The sequence below is a fragment of the Limulus polyphemus genome, unplaced genomic scaffold, assembly GCF_000517525.1.
Source record: "Limulus polyphemus unplaced genomic scaffold, Limulus_polyphemus-2.1.2 Scaffold3111, whole genome shotgun sequence".
Classification (NCBI taxonomy): Eukaryota; Metazoa; Arthropoda; class Merostomata; order Xiphosura; family Limulidae; genus Limulus; species Limulus polyphemus.
In genome coordinates, this window is record NW_013668721.1 from 31,003 (window position 1) to 49,900 (window position 18,898).

An 18,898-nucleotide genomic window follows, 5' to 3' on the forward strand; every position below is an offset into this window, starting at 1 on the left:
TGATTTCCTAATGTAATTTTCCAAGATATTAAAGACCATAATGCAAAAAAACTAAATTTATTAAAAGTAATAGGCTTTATGTTTCTTAAACTACCTACATTTGTCAAAGTATTTATGAATTTTCGAAAATATTCGTCCATTAGTTTTATTGTTGGAATGAAATATAGCAAGACTTGCATTGCCTACTAAGAAAGTTAGTAGCCGGTAGTCATCGGGTTAAATATACTTTCTGAAGTGTTGGACCTATATTGAAATTTGAATTGTTCTGGGGAAGTATTACAGTATATTTTTTAACTCATTAACTTTGTTTTATATTTTTATAAACTGAAATAACATTGTAACTTTTATAAATATTCCTGAACATATTCACAAAGTATACAAGCTACCATATTTTTTACATTTTGAAACATTATTGAACATACACTGCAGAAAAGGTTTAACTTATTTAATTTTTAGATTAAAGATCAGAAACTGGTTTGCTTACTTTATAAAGTTCTTGTACCATATGTGGAGGGATGAGAAAGTCTGCCAATCCAGAGATAAATAAAGTGGGAAGTTGTACTTTTTTTATTTTCTCTTTAGACTGAAACTAAAATATGAACAAAGAAAAGGTATTTCAACTCAAGCGAGCAAATGTCCAATAACTCTCAAGAACTCTAAGATTTCATAACTGTATTAGAGCTTTGAGAATTTTTTCTTTTGTAAAATTAGTAAAAAACACTATAGTATGTCATCAGTTGTAAAGTGGGCCTACAAAGAGTTAAGATTTTTTATAAATGATTTAATATAGTTAAATTTTTTTGTAGTTTGTGCACAAAATATTAGATAAATGAACAGTTTCTATATTACCAGTATTTTAATACTCAAACTGAAATGATAAATGTTTAAAAAAGTTAACATTTTCCTAAATTGAAAATGTATTTCCAATAATACCTCCATCCACTGGCACTTATAGCTATTACTTGACTGCCAGGGTTTCAATCTTTGCCCATCTAAGCATTGGTCTGATTTTTTCTCACTTGCTCATCTTTTATACCCCACACAATTGCCCTTGGCGATATATTCTCCACCTATGTCAATGTGCCCTCTATCCTGGTACTGTATATAATCACCTCATTCAGGTAATTTTATCCTTTTTTGAGACTGATACCCTCCCAGTCTCTAACACCGGCTTTTAGTGGGGAGGAAGGGTGGGAGAGTGTCAGCAGAAGTAAGTATTAGTGGAAATACATTTTCAATTTCAGAAAATGTTAACTTTCAAAATATACTTATAGCTAGAATCCCACATTGAGAAGGTGGAGGGGCCAGTGAGGCCATTATTCATACAGAAAACATCAGCATAGATCAGGAGTGTACCAAGATCAGAGTGGTACCCAAGTGGAGGAACCACACTACATCTATAACAGGTAAGCTCTTCACCCTGAACTTAGTTCCTGTATCAAGGATGGAATAGTACATGAGTAATCATCATTATAGGCCAGCCCCAACCAGAAAAAATCAGACTAATGCATAGATGGGCAAAGATTGAAACCCTGGTGGTCGAGTAATAGCTATAAGTGGCAGCAGAGGTAAGTGTGTTTTGGAAATTACAGTTTTTGTATTCATTTGCTTACATTAGGGGAACCAGAGTTTTGCAAACTGCATGCAGCTCTATAGTGGTTGCTGTGTGGTTCTGTGAGTGTTTGTAATTTTTGGTGTGGCAATACTTATTTTGCTTAGTTTTATTTATCTTCAATGACAAAACAGCACAGCTAATCAACCACGTCAATGTTGGACAGTTCTACTAATGTAATTAAATTCAGAAGACAAAATAACAATAAGAACCTTACTTTTACACGCTAGTATTCTGAAAGTTCTAACTCCTTATTTGTTGAAAATTGTATCTTTTGGATCTCATGCCTTAAAACGTTGGCCATACTTGATCAAACTATCTGTTTTTATGTAAACAGTTAAATTTCATTAAAAGATACTCATTCTTTAATGGAAGCTATGTACAGTAAGTATAAGACTTTTACAAAAAACATAAAGTACAATGAACTATATGACAGGTAATAACCATGATACAATACCTGATTTTTAAAAAACCATGTGGGAATACATTTTACAATCCTCCAATTAAACAGCACCCGTCCAATGTCAGGGATACTGGTGAAAGTGTTCTCCAGGACTAAAGCCATTATATGTTTATTGTACTCAGGACGGCTTGCCAAATCTACTGCAACTGCTCCTCCAAGAGACCGTCCAAATACAATGATCTTGGATCGGTCTATTCCAGGATATTGAAGTAGAAACTCTAATCCTGCTTGAGAATCGTAATACAGCCCTGAAAAATCATAAGCGTAAAAATATGTACAAGTCTGTTACACACAGTTCAACCATAAAATATTGATAAACCAGTCAAAAACATTTCTAATGGTTCTTTTTTACACAGCTCATTATTTTTGACAGTTATACCTGTATATGTACTGGATAACTATCATTGGATATTGAGCAGCCTTATCATACACCTTCTGTTTTTACTGGTACCATCTTGTGTTTACTCCTTGTTATCTCATAAGTCATCCTGAGTCAAATTTGAATTAAACCAATTTCAAAAGTTAATGTCTTACATTTGATGATAAATAAACAAACTTAGCTGCAGTAAATAAAAATTGCTTGTTCCCCATTATTTTATTCAAGATATGTAATACAGGGTTTGTATGCTATTTTTCCAAGTGAAATCAATGACTTTCAAACACAAACACTTTCTATAACCAAATGCATTATCATTTCCAAGACTAGAAAACAAAGTACCTTGTTACAATCCATAAGCCTTAAAAACCAATAGGCCTAATATTTGTGATACAAAACATGAAACTGGATCGGAATGACCATACAGGGAAGAAAGAGGAATCAAATTTTAGAGCAATGAGGGAAGAAAATGAACATATCTCTGCTGTAAATAGTGTGAGAGGAAACGAAGAAAAAATTAGTTGTGGTTCGTGCAAGAGAGAAGAGGAAGAAATATGTCTGAAGCATTTAAAAGGAGGATAAACCACACCAGACATAGAGCATCTTCAGCCAGAGCTGTAGAGTTTTGGATTAGATTCCAAATCAGAGGAAGCGAGGAGCATAGCAACCACTCTGTGGAAAGGATCCAAACCTGTATGTGATAGTCGATCCATCACCAAGGCCTGAACTTATGAGATAATATAAAACAACAACTGAATGTGGCAGTCATGGGTCCAAAAGAAAAAGTCCAGAGTCAGAAAACAGGGGTCCTGGGAGTGAGTGCTCTCTCTGTCAGGAAAGGAAGAAACAAAAAAGGAGATGTCTGAATGGATTATGATAAGAAGATGATGTCAAGCCTGCAGATAACAAAGAAACCTCATTATTGGAAACTGGATACTGGAAATAGAACAGACATCCAGAACTGTACCCCCACCAGAACAAAACCAGTGGAAAGGTATGATCATAGGATTGGTTATTGTCAAGCACAAAGTACCACCTGTGTTCTCCATAGATATGGAAACCTTCATATCTAAGTGGAAGGATTCCTCAGACTGACTTCTGAGATAAGACAGGAAAAGCACTGAGAGAGGTGAAAAAAAGACATGTATCTATGGAGATATCTGTATTACAGGCCAAAAACCATTGAAAAAGATACATATAGACACATCCAAGAGGAACAAGGGACTCAAGAGAAAAAAAGTATTCAAAAATAGTAATGGAGGAAATGAATGAGACTTGAGAGTCCTGGTATCAAAAAGCCTTATGTCGCAAAAACAAAGAAGTAGGCCGAGCCTGCTCCACATATAAAATGAGAGAGACACCAAGTGAATAAAATACAGGGTGAGGGTCGAGACTGAAATATAGAGCCAAAACAGCCACCACAAAGAAAACACCCCTCAAAGAAAAAGCGTGGTTACAACAAAGGAAGCAATGTTAGAAGGAGCAACTAGAGGTGAAATGTCCGTAGAATAGTGGAACAATAATCCTCAAGGATGTAACTTCTGAGTAAAGCCTCTTCAGATCCAAGGAAAAAAGATGGGACCATAGCTAACTCATAGGGAAGAACTAAGAATCAAATGTTTAACCACTGCTGTTGAATCAAAGCAAAAGGCAGGCAGATAAATAAAAAAAACCAAATCATCCACTACTGGATAAAGTGAGAAAACTGCCCAATGGGAACCAAAGAAAGACCGAATTTAGGTCAAGTGGATGACCTTCTATCTTTCTAGGAACAATAAAAAGATGGGAGTAAAACCCCAAAATGTGGTTAAGGAACTGTCCCATGGCATTTGAAACAAGTAAGGTATAGTGCAGAAGTACAAGAAAAATCTTCAAGAAAGCACCTGAGGAATTAAATAGGCTTTAGAAAAGGGAATTTACCAGTAGACAAAGTGAGAGATCAGAGCCCTGACAGGACTGGAGCTAAGAGGTGGCTCCATAAACACATTGCTTCCAAGATCTATGACAGCTAGCATGAAGGACTATGGATAGTAACAAGATGACAAAGAGAAAAGTGAGTGACCTCACAAGGATGTATACAATGAGAAATATGGTGCCCCCCCCCTTGTCCCAAGGACAACAAACTAAAATTAGAAGAGATAATTGCTGAAGAACTGCATTAACTCAAGATGCCAATGTATAGGAAATATCACCAAAGAAATACATCACAAAAGACAGGTGTGATACAGAGGTTATGGAAAGAAGATAGACCATAAATAAAACAAATAGGAAGAAAACCAAGGGCAAGATGAGCATGTGCACCCACAGGAAGGGGCAAAGGGGGTCACTTGACTTCCCCTGGATTTTCAAAAAGAAAAAAAAGACTAAATATGTAAAATTATTCTTACATGTTATTGGAAAGTCATAAGGTATTTATAATTACAGGGGTATTAACAATAGTATGATTAGTATCTAAATTATTTTTATTTCTCGTTGATACATTAATTTAGAAGATATTTTAATTGAATCATAGTTTTACATTTATTCAGCCTGTACCAGAAAAATGGTGACTTACAGTCTTCCATAGAAGAAAATTATTTCAATTTCATAATTTTTTCAAACTTGAGTTACTTGACCCTCCCTTAATTTGTTTTCTGCGGGCACCCTTTAATATGAGTATGTGCAAGTTGCCCCAGTAAAGCTGACAGGGTCATGATTGAAAGCTTCCAAATAAGTTGAAGCATAAGAGTGATCAAAGAAGTTGAGTAAGAGATGAAGATGAACAGATAGATAAAAAGAAAATCGAAGGAGAAGAGGATCCCTGAAGTGAAAGAAAGATTCAAATGAAAGAGGCTCATGCATCAAGGACATACAAGATTCAGCATAATGTTAATGGAGAAAGAGAAGACAAACAACACATACCTGCAGAATCCATACAGTGAAGGAAAAATGTGGGATTAACTTATCCACATTGGGAAGAGGAAACAATAAGCACAAACAGGCATGGAAATAACAGTGATGAAACACTTACAAGACAGGGCAGGCTTAATTGAAGTAACAGAAGTAAGAGGTTAAAAATCCTGTCTGAGGTCAGAAAAGAACCAATCACATAGTGCACAGTAGCAGTAATATCACTTACTGTCAGAGTGTTTCCAGTGGCCATTACAGTATTGGATGACTGCTGTAAAAGAATGTTAAAAACCTCATAAACATGGGAACGTGTATGCATAATCCAGTTAATCCACAAAACTGATGTTGTGTTGGTCCATTTTTGTAAAATATGTAAAACAATTTTTTTGGTTTTGTTATTAGTTAGGAAGAAAATGAGCCAGGTATAGCAATGGTGCATAGGTTTAATAACAACCTTGAAGAGTACTCGACAAAACCAGTATGTTAGATTAAACAATTGTAACAGACAATGGAATATGTGTCCCAAAAGTCAAAATTGATGAAAATAAAATTAAATTGAATATAATTCAAAGGAAAGCTCTAACTGATTAGTTTAAAATTTAGTATTGTTCTTTCAAATAATAAAGAAAATTACAGAAAGAAAGACTATATAACGAATAGTAACAAAAAGTTAAAACAATAAGCCCCAAAACTCTAGTAAACTTTATGAAAAAAACACATCTGAAGACAAGCAGTGATGAGGAAGAATAAGTCTTTGTTCAAATGCTAGTTCTCATCAAGAATGTGTTGTCTTCCTGTGGTACAAGGCTATAGTCTAATGATGATATTATTGACCGGCACGATACACTTTTATACATGTATGGAGGGAGCATTTTCAAAGGCTTGTAGCATCTGTATGAATTTATATGACAATGTGGTGCTTTTTGTGGTGCTGAGAGGTGAAACTGGAGTTATATCAACTTTTATTAATTTTGATTTGCTAATAAATGTAAGTCAAGCTCAAAAAACTGACTTACACAGTCTAATTATTATGGCACACTGTTAATAAGCAACTACTTATTACACAAAGTGAAAATGAATAAACTTCTGTATCTACTTTTGATATTTTGTGCATGCCATTAGTCTTGAGCTATCTCCTACCTCTACCTAAGACACGTGATGTATGACTGTCCCAATAGGAGGACAATTCATCCTCCATATGTAGTAGGTACCCATAAAAACTTGCAGTGAAAATTAACTTCATTATTAAACAAAGCAACACAAAAAATGTGCACTAGAAGTGGGGAAGACAGGTGGAAATGTGTGAGAGGTGAGTATCTATCATAGATACATTTTCAGATGAGAAAAACGTTAACTTCCGTGATGATAACTCCCCTCTACACACAGAAATGCTAGAATCCTACAATGAAATGGTAGAGAGGACACTGCAAAGTTTTTGAAAGCTAGATGAGCTCCTTCAGAAAGCACTCAAGCCCATAGAGTGTTGCAGGGATGTGTAGAATGAGAACATGACCATTTGAGCACTTGCACACAAATGGTCAGCAAGCCAATATGTGTAGTGTGGTTAGGGTGCAATCAGACCATACAATGTGTGCTCACCTCGACTCTAATGAACAGACTTTGGCTGCAGGAGGAGGGAACATTACCAATGTGCTATATTTGTAACAAGTGACTCGTACTACATTGACAGTATCACCACTGCCTCTCACCATATTGCACTAAACCCAACCAGAGAGGATTTGCTACCCTAGTGGCCCATGCTCCACTCGAAGAAAAAAAAAAGGGGGAAGAATTCCTATTGGGGAGACCCAGAGAAGTCTCTGGATTCCATCAGACCTCCAGCTTGAAAGGTCTTTTACTGAAGACAGTGCAATGGGTGACTGCAAATCCCGATTTTTAAAAGCTTGCAAGTTCTGGCTTTTTCCATGATAGTTCATGGAATTGATATGGTCTGGACTGGACAATTGAGTAAATATGCATACAATGTGGATACCTCAAGCAGTCTTGTGGAACAACCCATCCTGCAGTGAACACTGGTAGAGTCAAGACAGATGGTATGAGTGCCTTTTATTATTTTAGTTCAATGCAGATTTTGAGAAATAAACATACCCTGGGAGGCAACACCAGCCATCTGGTGAGGTCCTGAATGATGAAAAATGGGAGAAAGGAAAATTAAACAAGCTTACCTATCTCAAAGATGATGGGATAATTGAAGAATGGCAACTGGGGGAGGATCTCATCCAAATTCCAGTAAAAAATGGAAGCAGAAGATGATTCGGGTGACAAATTTTATGTGAAGAAATGTGGAATAGTCTGCAAGCATCCATGTGAGAAGAAAAAGGAATTAAGTCTTGAGAGAAAGGTAGTACATAGAGCAAGAAGCCAGTGGATCAAATGGGACATTTGTGAGAGCATAAAAAACCACATAAAGGTTCCAGTCAGGACAGGAGGTTGGTGAAGACAAAAGCAGCAGAACATAGTGGAGAAGACAGTGGATGAAAACACCCTGTGGAACCGGGTAAGGTGAAATGTAGTGGACAAGGCCACCCAATAATCAGCAATGGTGGAGACCAACAAACCATGGTTGAATAGCTAGGTAAAAAAAGGCAGAAAGGTGTGTTCACAGTAGGATGGTCAGGAGAAAATGAGTGGCATATGGATCAACTATGAAAGACCCACCGCTGTCATTGACAGACATATTGGAAGGGTGACAGAAATGTGACATGAAGAATGCTACACAATCAGAGAATCCAGCCCAATGGACAACATGTTCGACAAATCCCATATGAGAAAATGGAGGGATAATATCCCTTGATAAAAAAAAGGCACATGAGGTTAAAACATTAGATAGGGTACATTGGGTAGGGAAGGGGGGGAGTCTGAAGCCAAGAAAAGAAGCAAATGAAACCAAGCTTGAGCTAGCCTAAGAGATGCTATCAGTGGGACCCAACAGGGAGTGTTGTGCATCAAGGCAAGGACCCAAGAGAGGAGAAAATGAGTGGGTGGAAAGAGCCAAACTCATGGTTGGGTTCAGGAAAAGAGGAATGCCCTCCCAACAAAGGAATAGGGAGGTGAAGCACTGAAGACAATAATAAATCAGCAACACAATGAACAATGATAGTAATGTTCCTCAAAGTCAATGAGCTTATACTGACCACAGATAAAGTAGGGTCAGTATTAGCTACATCTCCAGAACCTCAGGAGAAGTTAGTAGTCATCATAACTTGAGAATTCATTGTGATTAAAGGAATTCTCCAGACTTTGCTTTCTTTTGTATGCAGTATTTAAAGGTGATGTATGTTGAACTCAAATACGAAATAAAAGAGAGGCAAATGGACAAAAAAAAAAGTAATAAAAACAACCAAATTTCACTACACTGAACACGATTAAACTTCAAGAGAATGACTGTTCACAACATTGTGGAGGAAAAGAATGAAGTTAATTTCAAGTGCAATTGTTTATGGGGATCTACTGTAAATGGAGGAATTGTCACCTTGCTACTGGTGGATAGCTATGGTTGCATGAAGATTACATCATATACATCACATATTAAAACATATCTTAGATGGGAGATAGTCAAGGCTCATGGTATGTGCAAAACCTCAAAGGCAAGAAATAGCTATTCTGTGCAGAAAGATAAGGATATTTTTTGGAATCACATACTCCACCACATTGGCAAAAAACCAGTGCATTTGAGTGATATCTTGATGCATTTACACTATCCTTTACAACCTTTCTTTTTTTTGCAAGTGCAGTGAAACAGTTGGAAACATGCCTGCATAGCATATTGAATAGTTGTCCACCATATATCCCAGCTACCTGTTCTCAAGTTTTCAATTAAAAAATATATGATAATGACTTTCCATAACCATTTAACAAAAGGTCAATTTTCCAGGTTTTCAAGCACTCATATGAAACTTAGCAATTGCATGAAAATATTTTATTTGCTGTGGGATCTGTTATAACTGGATGTGGGAATAACTTGGTGAATTATAACTCATGCAGAAGATTAAAAATGGCCCAAGGTTGATCATTTCTTTCATATTCCTCTGGTAATTAAAGATTTACTGTCACAAGATACTGTTTGTTAGTAATAACATTTATGGATTTAAGTTTGAATTCTCATATTAATAACCATTATTTTAAAAAATTAACATGCCATTGCTGTTCATGGCAATTAACAGCATCACAGAAATTAAATGTTGAACATATACTGTACAATTTATATACATTTCTTCATGCTATGTATATAATTTGTCAAACTGTATGTATTTACTATAGTGTTTACTTGAGTCACGTATTAAACATTCATTTGAGTATACTTCTATATAAGGATAGAGCAAGTACACACAGCTTTAACTGGTAAAGTTTATTTTATAAAACTTCTTGCTAAGTTGTTCACTTTAAAATCCTTCTCTGATACTTTCATCAATATTACAGAAGTTCTGAAAGTGCAAGTATTTCTAAATTAGCTTCAAATACACACATAATGATTATAAATATGATAAAATTCTGCTTTAGTTTCTTCTACCTTCTTCACTAGGAGTTCCATCACTGTGGCCATATCCTCTGTACTCCACAAGTAACACATTACACCCACAGGAATGATATAAACCTCGTACATTGGCTAACCTATTGGAGGCAAATACATGGTCTAACTCACAATAGTTAATTCAAGTAGAGTTATGGCTTTAATGGATAATGCTCCTGCTTGTTTTAGCTTCTATAATGAAACTCAGACCTTCTTTAGGTTGAAGACTTCAAGCAAAAGAAGACTCAATACAGAAGCCAAATTGCTGTCCCACCTCAGAAACATCAGGAGAATTCCATTAAAGCCAAAACTCTACCATGTCAACACTGCATAAAATACCCTTGAAACAACACTTAACTCAGACTATAATTCTGTTTTGATCTACCTTCTTAGAAATTTATGAAAAGCAAAACCTAGATACTTTTGTAAACTTCATTATACTTTCCTTTTAAATCTTGTATATGCACACATAGGTGGTAAACATATAAAACAGACATGAGAAAAACAGAAGACTAAAATGGATAAGGCACAGAAACATCTATTAAAGTAAGTAGATTTAACTAATATTTGGTCTATTTTATAAATGTTAATGCAAACTCCTATTTTGGAAATTTTTGGTAGCCTCAACCTCTGCCTTGGTGAAAAAAAAATTTAAAACTAATCTCCAAATAAAAATACTTTTCTTTAGAGCCAGTGTTACTCAGGCACTTTCATGCAATTTAATGCAGAATCATACTACATCAAAATTTTTTTTGCCATATTCTCTAACATATATTGAAAGAATATTGTATTTTGTTTCAGTTAACCAAAATATGACAGGTACACTAGTCATCATATCTTAAAAGTCAGAATAGAAAGAAATCCTGAGCACCAATAACACACTATACGAAAACAAAAATTTAAACTTTATATGCATACATACAACTGAATTTGAATGGCATAATTTCACTCAATACATTTATCAGTCCTCAAAGTGCAAAGTTGTTTTAATATCATTCACTACTGGTGAAGTCAACATTTTCCATAAGAGAGAGGAATTTTACATATTTGCATGTATAAAGAACTAACCAAAAATTTAAGAAATGACTCATTTTCCACTTAAGATACATACAAAATCTCAGCAGTAATCAGTTAAATTAATCACAATATTGATGGTATTTTGTTTAAATTTCTTTGTGCTCTTCATATGTTATTTTTCTCTCTTGAACTGCTAACTAGAGGGAAGACAACAGGCTGGCAGCACCTGCCACCAACTGTTTTTTTCCTCTTTTGAACTGTTAACTAGAGGTAAGGCAACTGGCTGGCAGCACCTGCAACCAACTGTTTTTATTCCTCTCTTGAACTGTTAACTAGAGGTAAGGCAACTGGCTGGCAGCACTTTTTGTTTTGTTTTTTTCACTTATATGTATTATAGTTTGATGACCTGTGTGCTAATTAATTAATGGGGCTTCCAATTAAATAATTAGCAAATACCACCAATTGCCAAGCTCTAAACATGGGTAGTGATTTTGATTTGAAACCACAAATAAGTGTATAATAGAGGCAAGGCAACAAGTAATAAAAAGCCACACTCATGCCACAGATGAGCAAAGTGTCAGAACCTATGTCTGTTCCACAAACTGCCATGACACTATTAAATATAAAAGATCTAGTTCAAAAGTAACTAAGTATTTGAGCACAAACCATATTTACTGTGCAAGACTGTGCCAAAACTGGACAAAAAAAATAAATTACACGGGTGCACACACAAATACACAATTTCAGGTTTTGTACATACATGGTCATGAAAAGTTGGCACAATAATATTTACTAAACTCAGAGTGATACTTAGGAACTGAAGACATTATCCACTGATCTTCATTTAATCCACCGACATAAATGTAATTTGGTTATGGCCAATAATTAATTGAATTAAGTTAAATATTCTATATTATTGTATGTGTAATCTGGTATCTAATATTAGAAAATTACATAAGAATCTCTTGAATATGACAACCTTATAAGTGATCTTATGTATTCTGCTTTCAGTAACAACTGACCTAATAAGCATTTTAAGCAAGCTTATGATGGTGGTTTTGGCATCCTTTTTAGTACATCAATGTCTAATAACATTTGTATGTGTGAGAAAAGGCACAGAAATTAATAACTCTAACTTTGTTTTTGTATGGAACAAAATTTCCCATTTTATACTATGTCAGAAGTTATAGTTTCTATACTGAAAATGTATTTCCAATAGGTACTTATCTTCGCTCATATAAATAGCTATTCTCTTTCAGTGCTGCCCACTATATAAAATAATTTTTTTACACATGTCACAAGTCTTGAAACTCCCACCCATCTGGAATTGAATAATTCCAATGCGTCTCACATGCAAATTATCATGCGATAAACCTCCACCAATAAGAGCAAGACACACTCTCTTGATGCATGTGACTACCTCTATTCAATTCTACTAAACTATCACTTCGAGAGTTGGCAGAAAATGGAACCACCAGTTTTTAGTGGGGAGTAAGAGTTGGAAGTGTGAGAGAAAATAAGTATCTATTGTAAATACATTTTCAGTATAGGAAAATTATAACTTCCGATATGGTACATTACCTCCGCTCACATTAACAGCTAGAATCCCACACTGAATAGATGGAGGGACTGATGCAAGAAAAAGAAAGAAGCATCCTTCTCAAGGGTTCCACACAAACCAGTGGATAGGAAGAAAGATAAAAGATAAATAATAATGAAAATCAAATAGACATGATTGTATAAAATTAAGGAAGTGTGTAGTGACAGTAACATGTGTATGAGATGTGATGTATGGAAGAAAAAACAATATAGTTAAACTAATGAATGATATACCAGAAAGATGAATTACAGATAATCCTAAAACAACAAAGACCATGGTAAGCCTATGAGCATTAACCAATCTAATTAAACTTGTGTTATGGAACCCAAGTAACTACAGATAATAATATTAACAATAAACTTACACAGGCCTGAGAAGTTAAACTTCATAAAAGTTGTTTTGGTTTTAATAAAACATTTTCCACAATTCAAAAATAATATTCATTTTTTTCCATCATATAAAAATATTTCAGAAATTGTGAAGAAAAAAAAACTGTTACTGAGATGAAATTTACCATAAATATAACAGAATATGTTTGGATCATTTACACAGCCTCTTGTTGCCATAGCAATGAATAAATAATATTGAAAAGAAAAAATAATGTCAAAGTGCACACAGAAACAAATACTATCCATAAATGACATGTCATGCAGCCTGTTAACAGTTTATATACTAGTGGTGTGTTTCTTGTGGGTTCTAGAATGGTCAATAAGACTCTCACGTAGTGATTGGTCTATGGAAATATATAGTCAGTGGTTGTCAACATTTTAGGCATAATAAAATGTGACCTGATTTCAATAAAAATGATTCACTTGTGTAAAAGTACATATTGTAACTCAATCCCACAATGAGAAAAGTGGGTAAACAAGGCTGAACATATGGGTGTTGAGTGACTAGAGTGCAGCAGACTGTACTCAGTAAGTCAACTACATCCAAAACCTCCTCGCATGGTATCAACATCCATAAAAGGGTAGAATGAGGATCATACTGTCTTCACCTCAAACCCACAGAGAGTGGAATTGAGTACCACTCCAATTCCCAGGTATAACACAAGGATTAGCTCTGATCCGGGAATTTGAGATCAGGTATCGAAAGAATGTCTGTTGCATGCAATCAACTCCCTCAACCGTAAAACAGGCAGGGACTCTCCAAATGGCAATAACATCCTCATAAGAAGAGAGAATGACGGATAGCCAAGGATAGAACTAGAAAAATCCCACATACCACCATTGTGGCTCATAACACAGATAGAGGAAAGTGAGAGAGGAAGATAGAAAACTCAAAACCTGTATAAGGACTTATGTTGGTTGACTCACTCTAAATCCAAAACCTGCCTTCAGTGTACCGACATCCACGTGAGGGTAGGATGAGAGTTCCCAATTGAAGAGGTCAACTGCATTTTGACATCTCACTCCATTGTATTGATTATTGCAAAGTGGAGGATATGACATCATCTTCACCCACAGAACACCACCACCCTACTCTGTACTAAATGGTTATAGCCATCTTTGTGTGGAACACATTCAGGAGGGTGCCTCCACAGTCAACCACCCCAGCAGCTTGGGATTGATAAGGACTCCCATACTACACTAAAAGAAACTAGTGTTGAGAATACGTTGGAGTCCAGAAGAACATCATCACCTGAGACAGTGCAATGGGTGATCACGAAACCCTATTTTGTAAAGCAGATCATAACGATTTATTCAAGTGAGGTATGACAGGGATGGGCAGCTATTCCCTTCTGCTTTACCCATGAAATCCATGGGTGGTACAGTCTGGAATGGGCAAATTTATGAAGCAAAAATTGTGAGGTTATTTACCTACAAGTGATCTTGTGAAACACCCCATTTCAATGGTGAGCTTGATAAAGCTTGAGTCAACATGGTTTTAAAGTGCAGATTTAAAGTTGAAGAATAACTGTGAAAGATTTCTGTGAAGAGTCTCAGACAGGTGATGAATTGTGGAAAGAATTGTGGGAAAATTGGGCAAGAGATAAACCCACAGGCAATTCGAGGCTCACCCCAAACAGGTAAAACAGAACCCAACAGTTGCTGGTCAAGATAAGGACAGTCTGCATGATAAAAAGTGAGGGCAGACTGATCCGAAGCCCGTGGGGGACAAGGCATTCTAATGCCTTCGTGTAACTGAGAGGCGATTTGTTCAGCATGGACCCGACTATTAGGGAAAAGGGAAAAACTATACAGGGTTGGGAAGAATGTTCATACAGTAAGGAAGGACATGGGTCATACAAAATAGGAGCAAGGGATAAAACATCACATATTTGAGAAAAGAACTGTGGATGGCCTAAGTGAATCCTCAGTAAAGGAATGGGAAAACAAGACAAATTCAGAAGGAAACAGGCAATCAAAGTCCTCATCAGCCTGCACAGGTTCAACTTGTTCAAGAGGAAGTGTGGCAATGTCTGGAGATAGAGGTTGACCCATGTGACATTCAATCTCCCTGTGAATAAATGTAGAAAAATCTCTCATCGGGTTGTCTGCACCTGAAGCCTGTGATACAGGGCCTGTCGAGACCTGAAGTGGTGACATTGACTTTGGAAATCATGCTTCAATAGACAACAATAGTGAATGTTTTAAATAAAGGCGACTAGAAGTAAATAGAAGTAATGCAACATTCAACAAACTGGGGATGTTAAAAATTATAACCACTTTGAGAAATAACTATAGCTCAAACTTAAGGCAAGACAGAAAAAAAAGAAAGACATCTAAGTACAAAAGCTGCCAAACGAGAAGTGATAGTTTGGTAGAGGTGCATAGAGGGAGTCACATGCATCACGTAAGTATACTTTGCTCTTATTGGCAGAGAAGTGACACATGATGATTTACATGAAAGACACGTTGGAATCACTTGATTCCAATAAGAGGGAGCAGAAGGCCTGTGGCAAATGTAAAGAAAATGTTCGCATATAGAGGGCAGCAATGAATGAGAGTCGCTAATCTTGTGAGAAGAGGGAAGTACCATATTGGAAGTAGACTGTTTTTCTTCTTTACAAGTTAAGAATATTGTCAATTTTTTTAGCTTTTTGTTATTATATGCCAATGAAAACAGAACACAGAGGCTTCTGATTACTTTTTGAACTATCCTCAGGAGATATATCAAAGTTCAGAATATTCAATATTCAAAATTGATATCTATTATAGGTGAGAGAAATATAATTATGACGGATCTGTTACATATATAATTCCCATGTTGAATTACCAAATATATTTTTATTACCAAATCAAACCTACTTTGTTCGTTTATCAGACTGGCTAATATTTTTGTGATTACCTCTCTCCATTGTGATAAAATAGTGCTGATTATTGATTGGTTAGGAGTTAAGATGATATGTTTCTTCCATAACAAAAAAAAAAAAAAAAGATTTGCAGGTATGCTGCACTAAGTAGTATAGTTGAATTCAGTGTGTCACAGTGAAAAAAAGAAAGTTGAAACTTAAATTGGTTATAGAGGAATACAGAATTATTTTTTTCTTGCTTATTCAAACACAATACACATATTCAAACACAATGCCTTAAAAGCATTTTTACAAACTAATATTAAATGCATATATAATGAATGAATGACATTCTATATATATAGTTTTTGTATATCTTTAAGTCCAATGCAATTTTGATAACAAGTATAGGGGGAAAATTCTTATTATTATTATTACTCACACCGGCAGATATATTCTTAACATGTAGTTTTAACACATTATGGTTCTAAAGAATCTTAAGTTGATTTACTTAGGAATAGAAAATATTACACCAACAACCAATATTCAAATGTAGAAAAACACCAACCTGTGTCCAATATTGCCTGCATTGCCATGAAGGTAGAGTATTGTTGGAACCTGTCCAAATACAGAATGGTCCTGTTTTACTAGAAGTAAATTGATCTTAACCCCATCACCTGAACTAATATGGATATTTTCTCCTGACAAACCAAACATCGCTGGTGCTGGAACATAGAGTCTGGAATGTGGAGGTTGATCAGGATGATACAGCAGCCAGTCTCCAACTTGATATAATATTCCTAATTTGTCACATTTGTAACCAAAAAAGAAAATATTAATTTTCTACTTCTTTCTGAAAAAAAGAAATTTAAATCCCTCACAAATACATGTATAATGGAAGCAACATCTGAAAAACGTTAATCCATAAAGAATGTATAAAAATTTACAGTATTTACCTACTGTGTTTCTTAATTGCTTCTGGCATGTTCGCTGAATAAGGGTAACTTCAAGACAATGACCCACATCACATGCCTGAATAATCTTTTACAAAGATTTAGGCCATTTGTTCTCCATTTTCCTTTGCCTAGTAAAAAGCTTGATTTTTTATGTAATGGCCAAACCTGTGGAAAGGTTTTCTTCACAAATGTGATGTGTATATGGGATGTTTGTTTTAAATTCATGTATATTTATGAGATTGATAAATAAATGTGAATGACTACAGTTGCTGCCTTGGTTAACAGGTTGCAATGATGGATGGAAAGGTTAGCATGATGGACTGTTCTATCACTTTGCTCATGCTTTTGTTAATTAATTTGAAACTGTAAACAATTTTATGAGATATCTGGATAAGTGGTACTATATATACAATATATAAAAGGTTTCCTCCAAGAATTTCCAATGAAAAATCTTGTTCTATCTTCATTTTCTGCTGAAATAGAGGGTATCATTGCCCATTTTTAGTAACCATGAGCTATTTTCAGGCCAAAAGCATAAGTATAGATTGCTTGCAGCATATTTCTGTGTTTAGCAATAACATATTCTAAAATGAAATATCTTTAAAATCAATAACTAGAGTATGACACATGTACACATAAAGTATATGTTTTTAACTTTCATCTACATGTACAACTTTAACCAAAATCATCATATTTTTTTTTTAATGATATCAATATTTATTTCCTACTCGTAAGTAAGTCTCTTCATTATTTCCATATTTTGAGTGCTTTACTTAAGTAACTGTCTATACTTGCTTATCAATACACTTCGATATTTAGTTTTGTTTCATATAGTTTTATTGTCAAGGTCAAATTCATATCAAGTTTGAAATCATTAAATGTTTTATTCAACAAAAAAAAAGAAGTAGAGAAATTACATACAAGTAATTAAGTTTAAAATAAATGTGTTTTTATAATGTTTAACATTAAACTGAAGAAAAATGTAAATATTAAAAATGCGAGTAAAAGTGAGTAAGAGAAGGACTTCTCTATTCTTCAAAAATTACAATATAACAGTACTATGTATAATATTTGAGAATTTCTTGAATAAATAATTGTTCTTGTAGACCTAAAATCTTTTTTACATGATTACTTGGTTGGTCTGTTTCACAAAACCTGAAATTGGCCTGAGTATCACAATAACATTTGTTGCAATGAATTTCTTGTCTGAATTTGATCTTAAAGGATGTTATAAGGCAGTATTACAAATTATATGGCACATGAATGTACTTATACTTTTCTTAAGACTTTACCATTATAATAAAGCAGAAAACTGGTATTACATCATGCAAAGCCTTCCATTCTTCAGCACTTGTTAACATGTCAGGTCTCTTATATACATACACCTTACCTCATTAGTCTAAATCAAAAAGCTGAGGTTCACGGCAAGACTTACACCATTTTGTGTTCAAGGTTAACAGTACGGTCTTATAATAGTACATGTTCTCCTGACCACAAATGTATGTGTCAAACTAGATAGTGTCAAAAACCTAATCCACACTCTGCAACATATTAACTACTGTCAAATACACCCCTCTACCCACACATATACCAAAGAAGACTTGATAAATACACAGGGGCTACTGTGATCTTTGCCAAAATTGCATTTTGTGATTTTTTAAAATTTATTTCCAAAAATATCTAGCACATGGCTTTTTTTTTTATCAACATTTGATGTCAGCAAAATTTGAGCATCACTATTCCATTCACAACATGCCATCTGTTTACTGTACAGGTAAAATGACAGGCTCATAAATCTCCTGATATTACTCTGGATATATGCACATCACAAATACATTGTTCAAAGTTTGCTTCTGGTTTTGAAAACTAATGAAAGATTTATGAGGTAGGTGATTTTTCTGGTTCCAACTTTCTATGGTCCAGAGCAGTCCCTGAAATACATGATATTTTTATTATTTCTGGCACATGTGAAACTATAAAAACATCTACTGTTCTGCTTTAAAGAATGCCAAACTCTCACAAAACTTTGTAATACACACATTTAGTAACTGCTAAGTTTACTAAATGTACTGGATATCAGATACTTTTGAAAGTTTTTCAGATCTTTATCACCACAAGAAAGTTACCATGGGGTCATTCCTGATTTAAAGAGAATATGCTGGACCTCATCTGATTTTGAACAGAGACCAAAGATGTCTGAAAATCAACCCAGTACAAGT

At 34.9% G+C, this 18,898-nt stretch overlaps 1 protein-coding gene across 3 annotated transcripts in view; it reads right to left on the reverse strand.

Moving 5' to 3' along the window:
- The window catches only part of LOC106468684 (protein ABHD13-like), a 48,150-nt gene that overhangs the window by 20,262 nt on the left and 8,990 nt on the right, over nucleotides 1–18,898 (reverse strand). For 2 of the 3 annotated variants that reach the window (XM_013929123.2, XM_022397048.1), the window contains exons 2-5: nucleotides 16,292–16,523; nucleotides 9,872–9,972; nucleotides 2,070–2,323; nucleotides 485–589 (exon numbers count right to left, since the gene is read on the reverse strand). In XM_013929123.2, the coding sequence (XP_013784577.1) occupies nucleotides 485–589; nucleotides 2,070–2,323; nucleotides 9,872–9,972; nucleotides 16,292–16,523 (692 nt within the window). The remainder of the gene's footprint in view (nucleotides 1–484; nucleotides 590–2,069; nucleotides 2,324–9,871; nucleotides 9,973–16,291; nucleotides 16,524–18,898) is intronic. The other variant, XM_022397049.1, reaches the window with a different exon arrangement.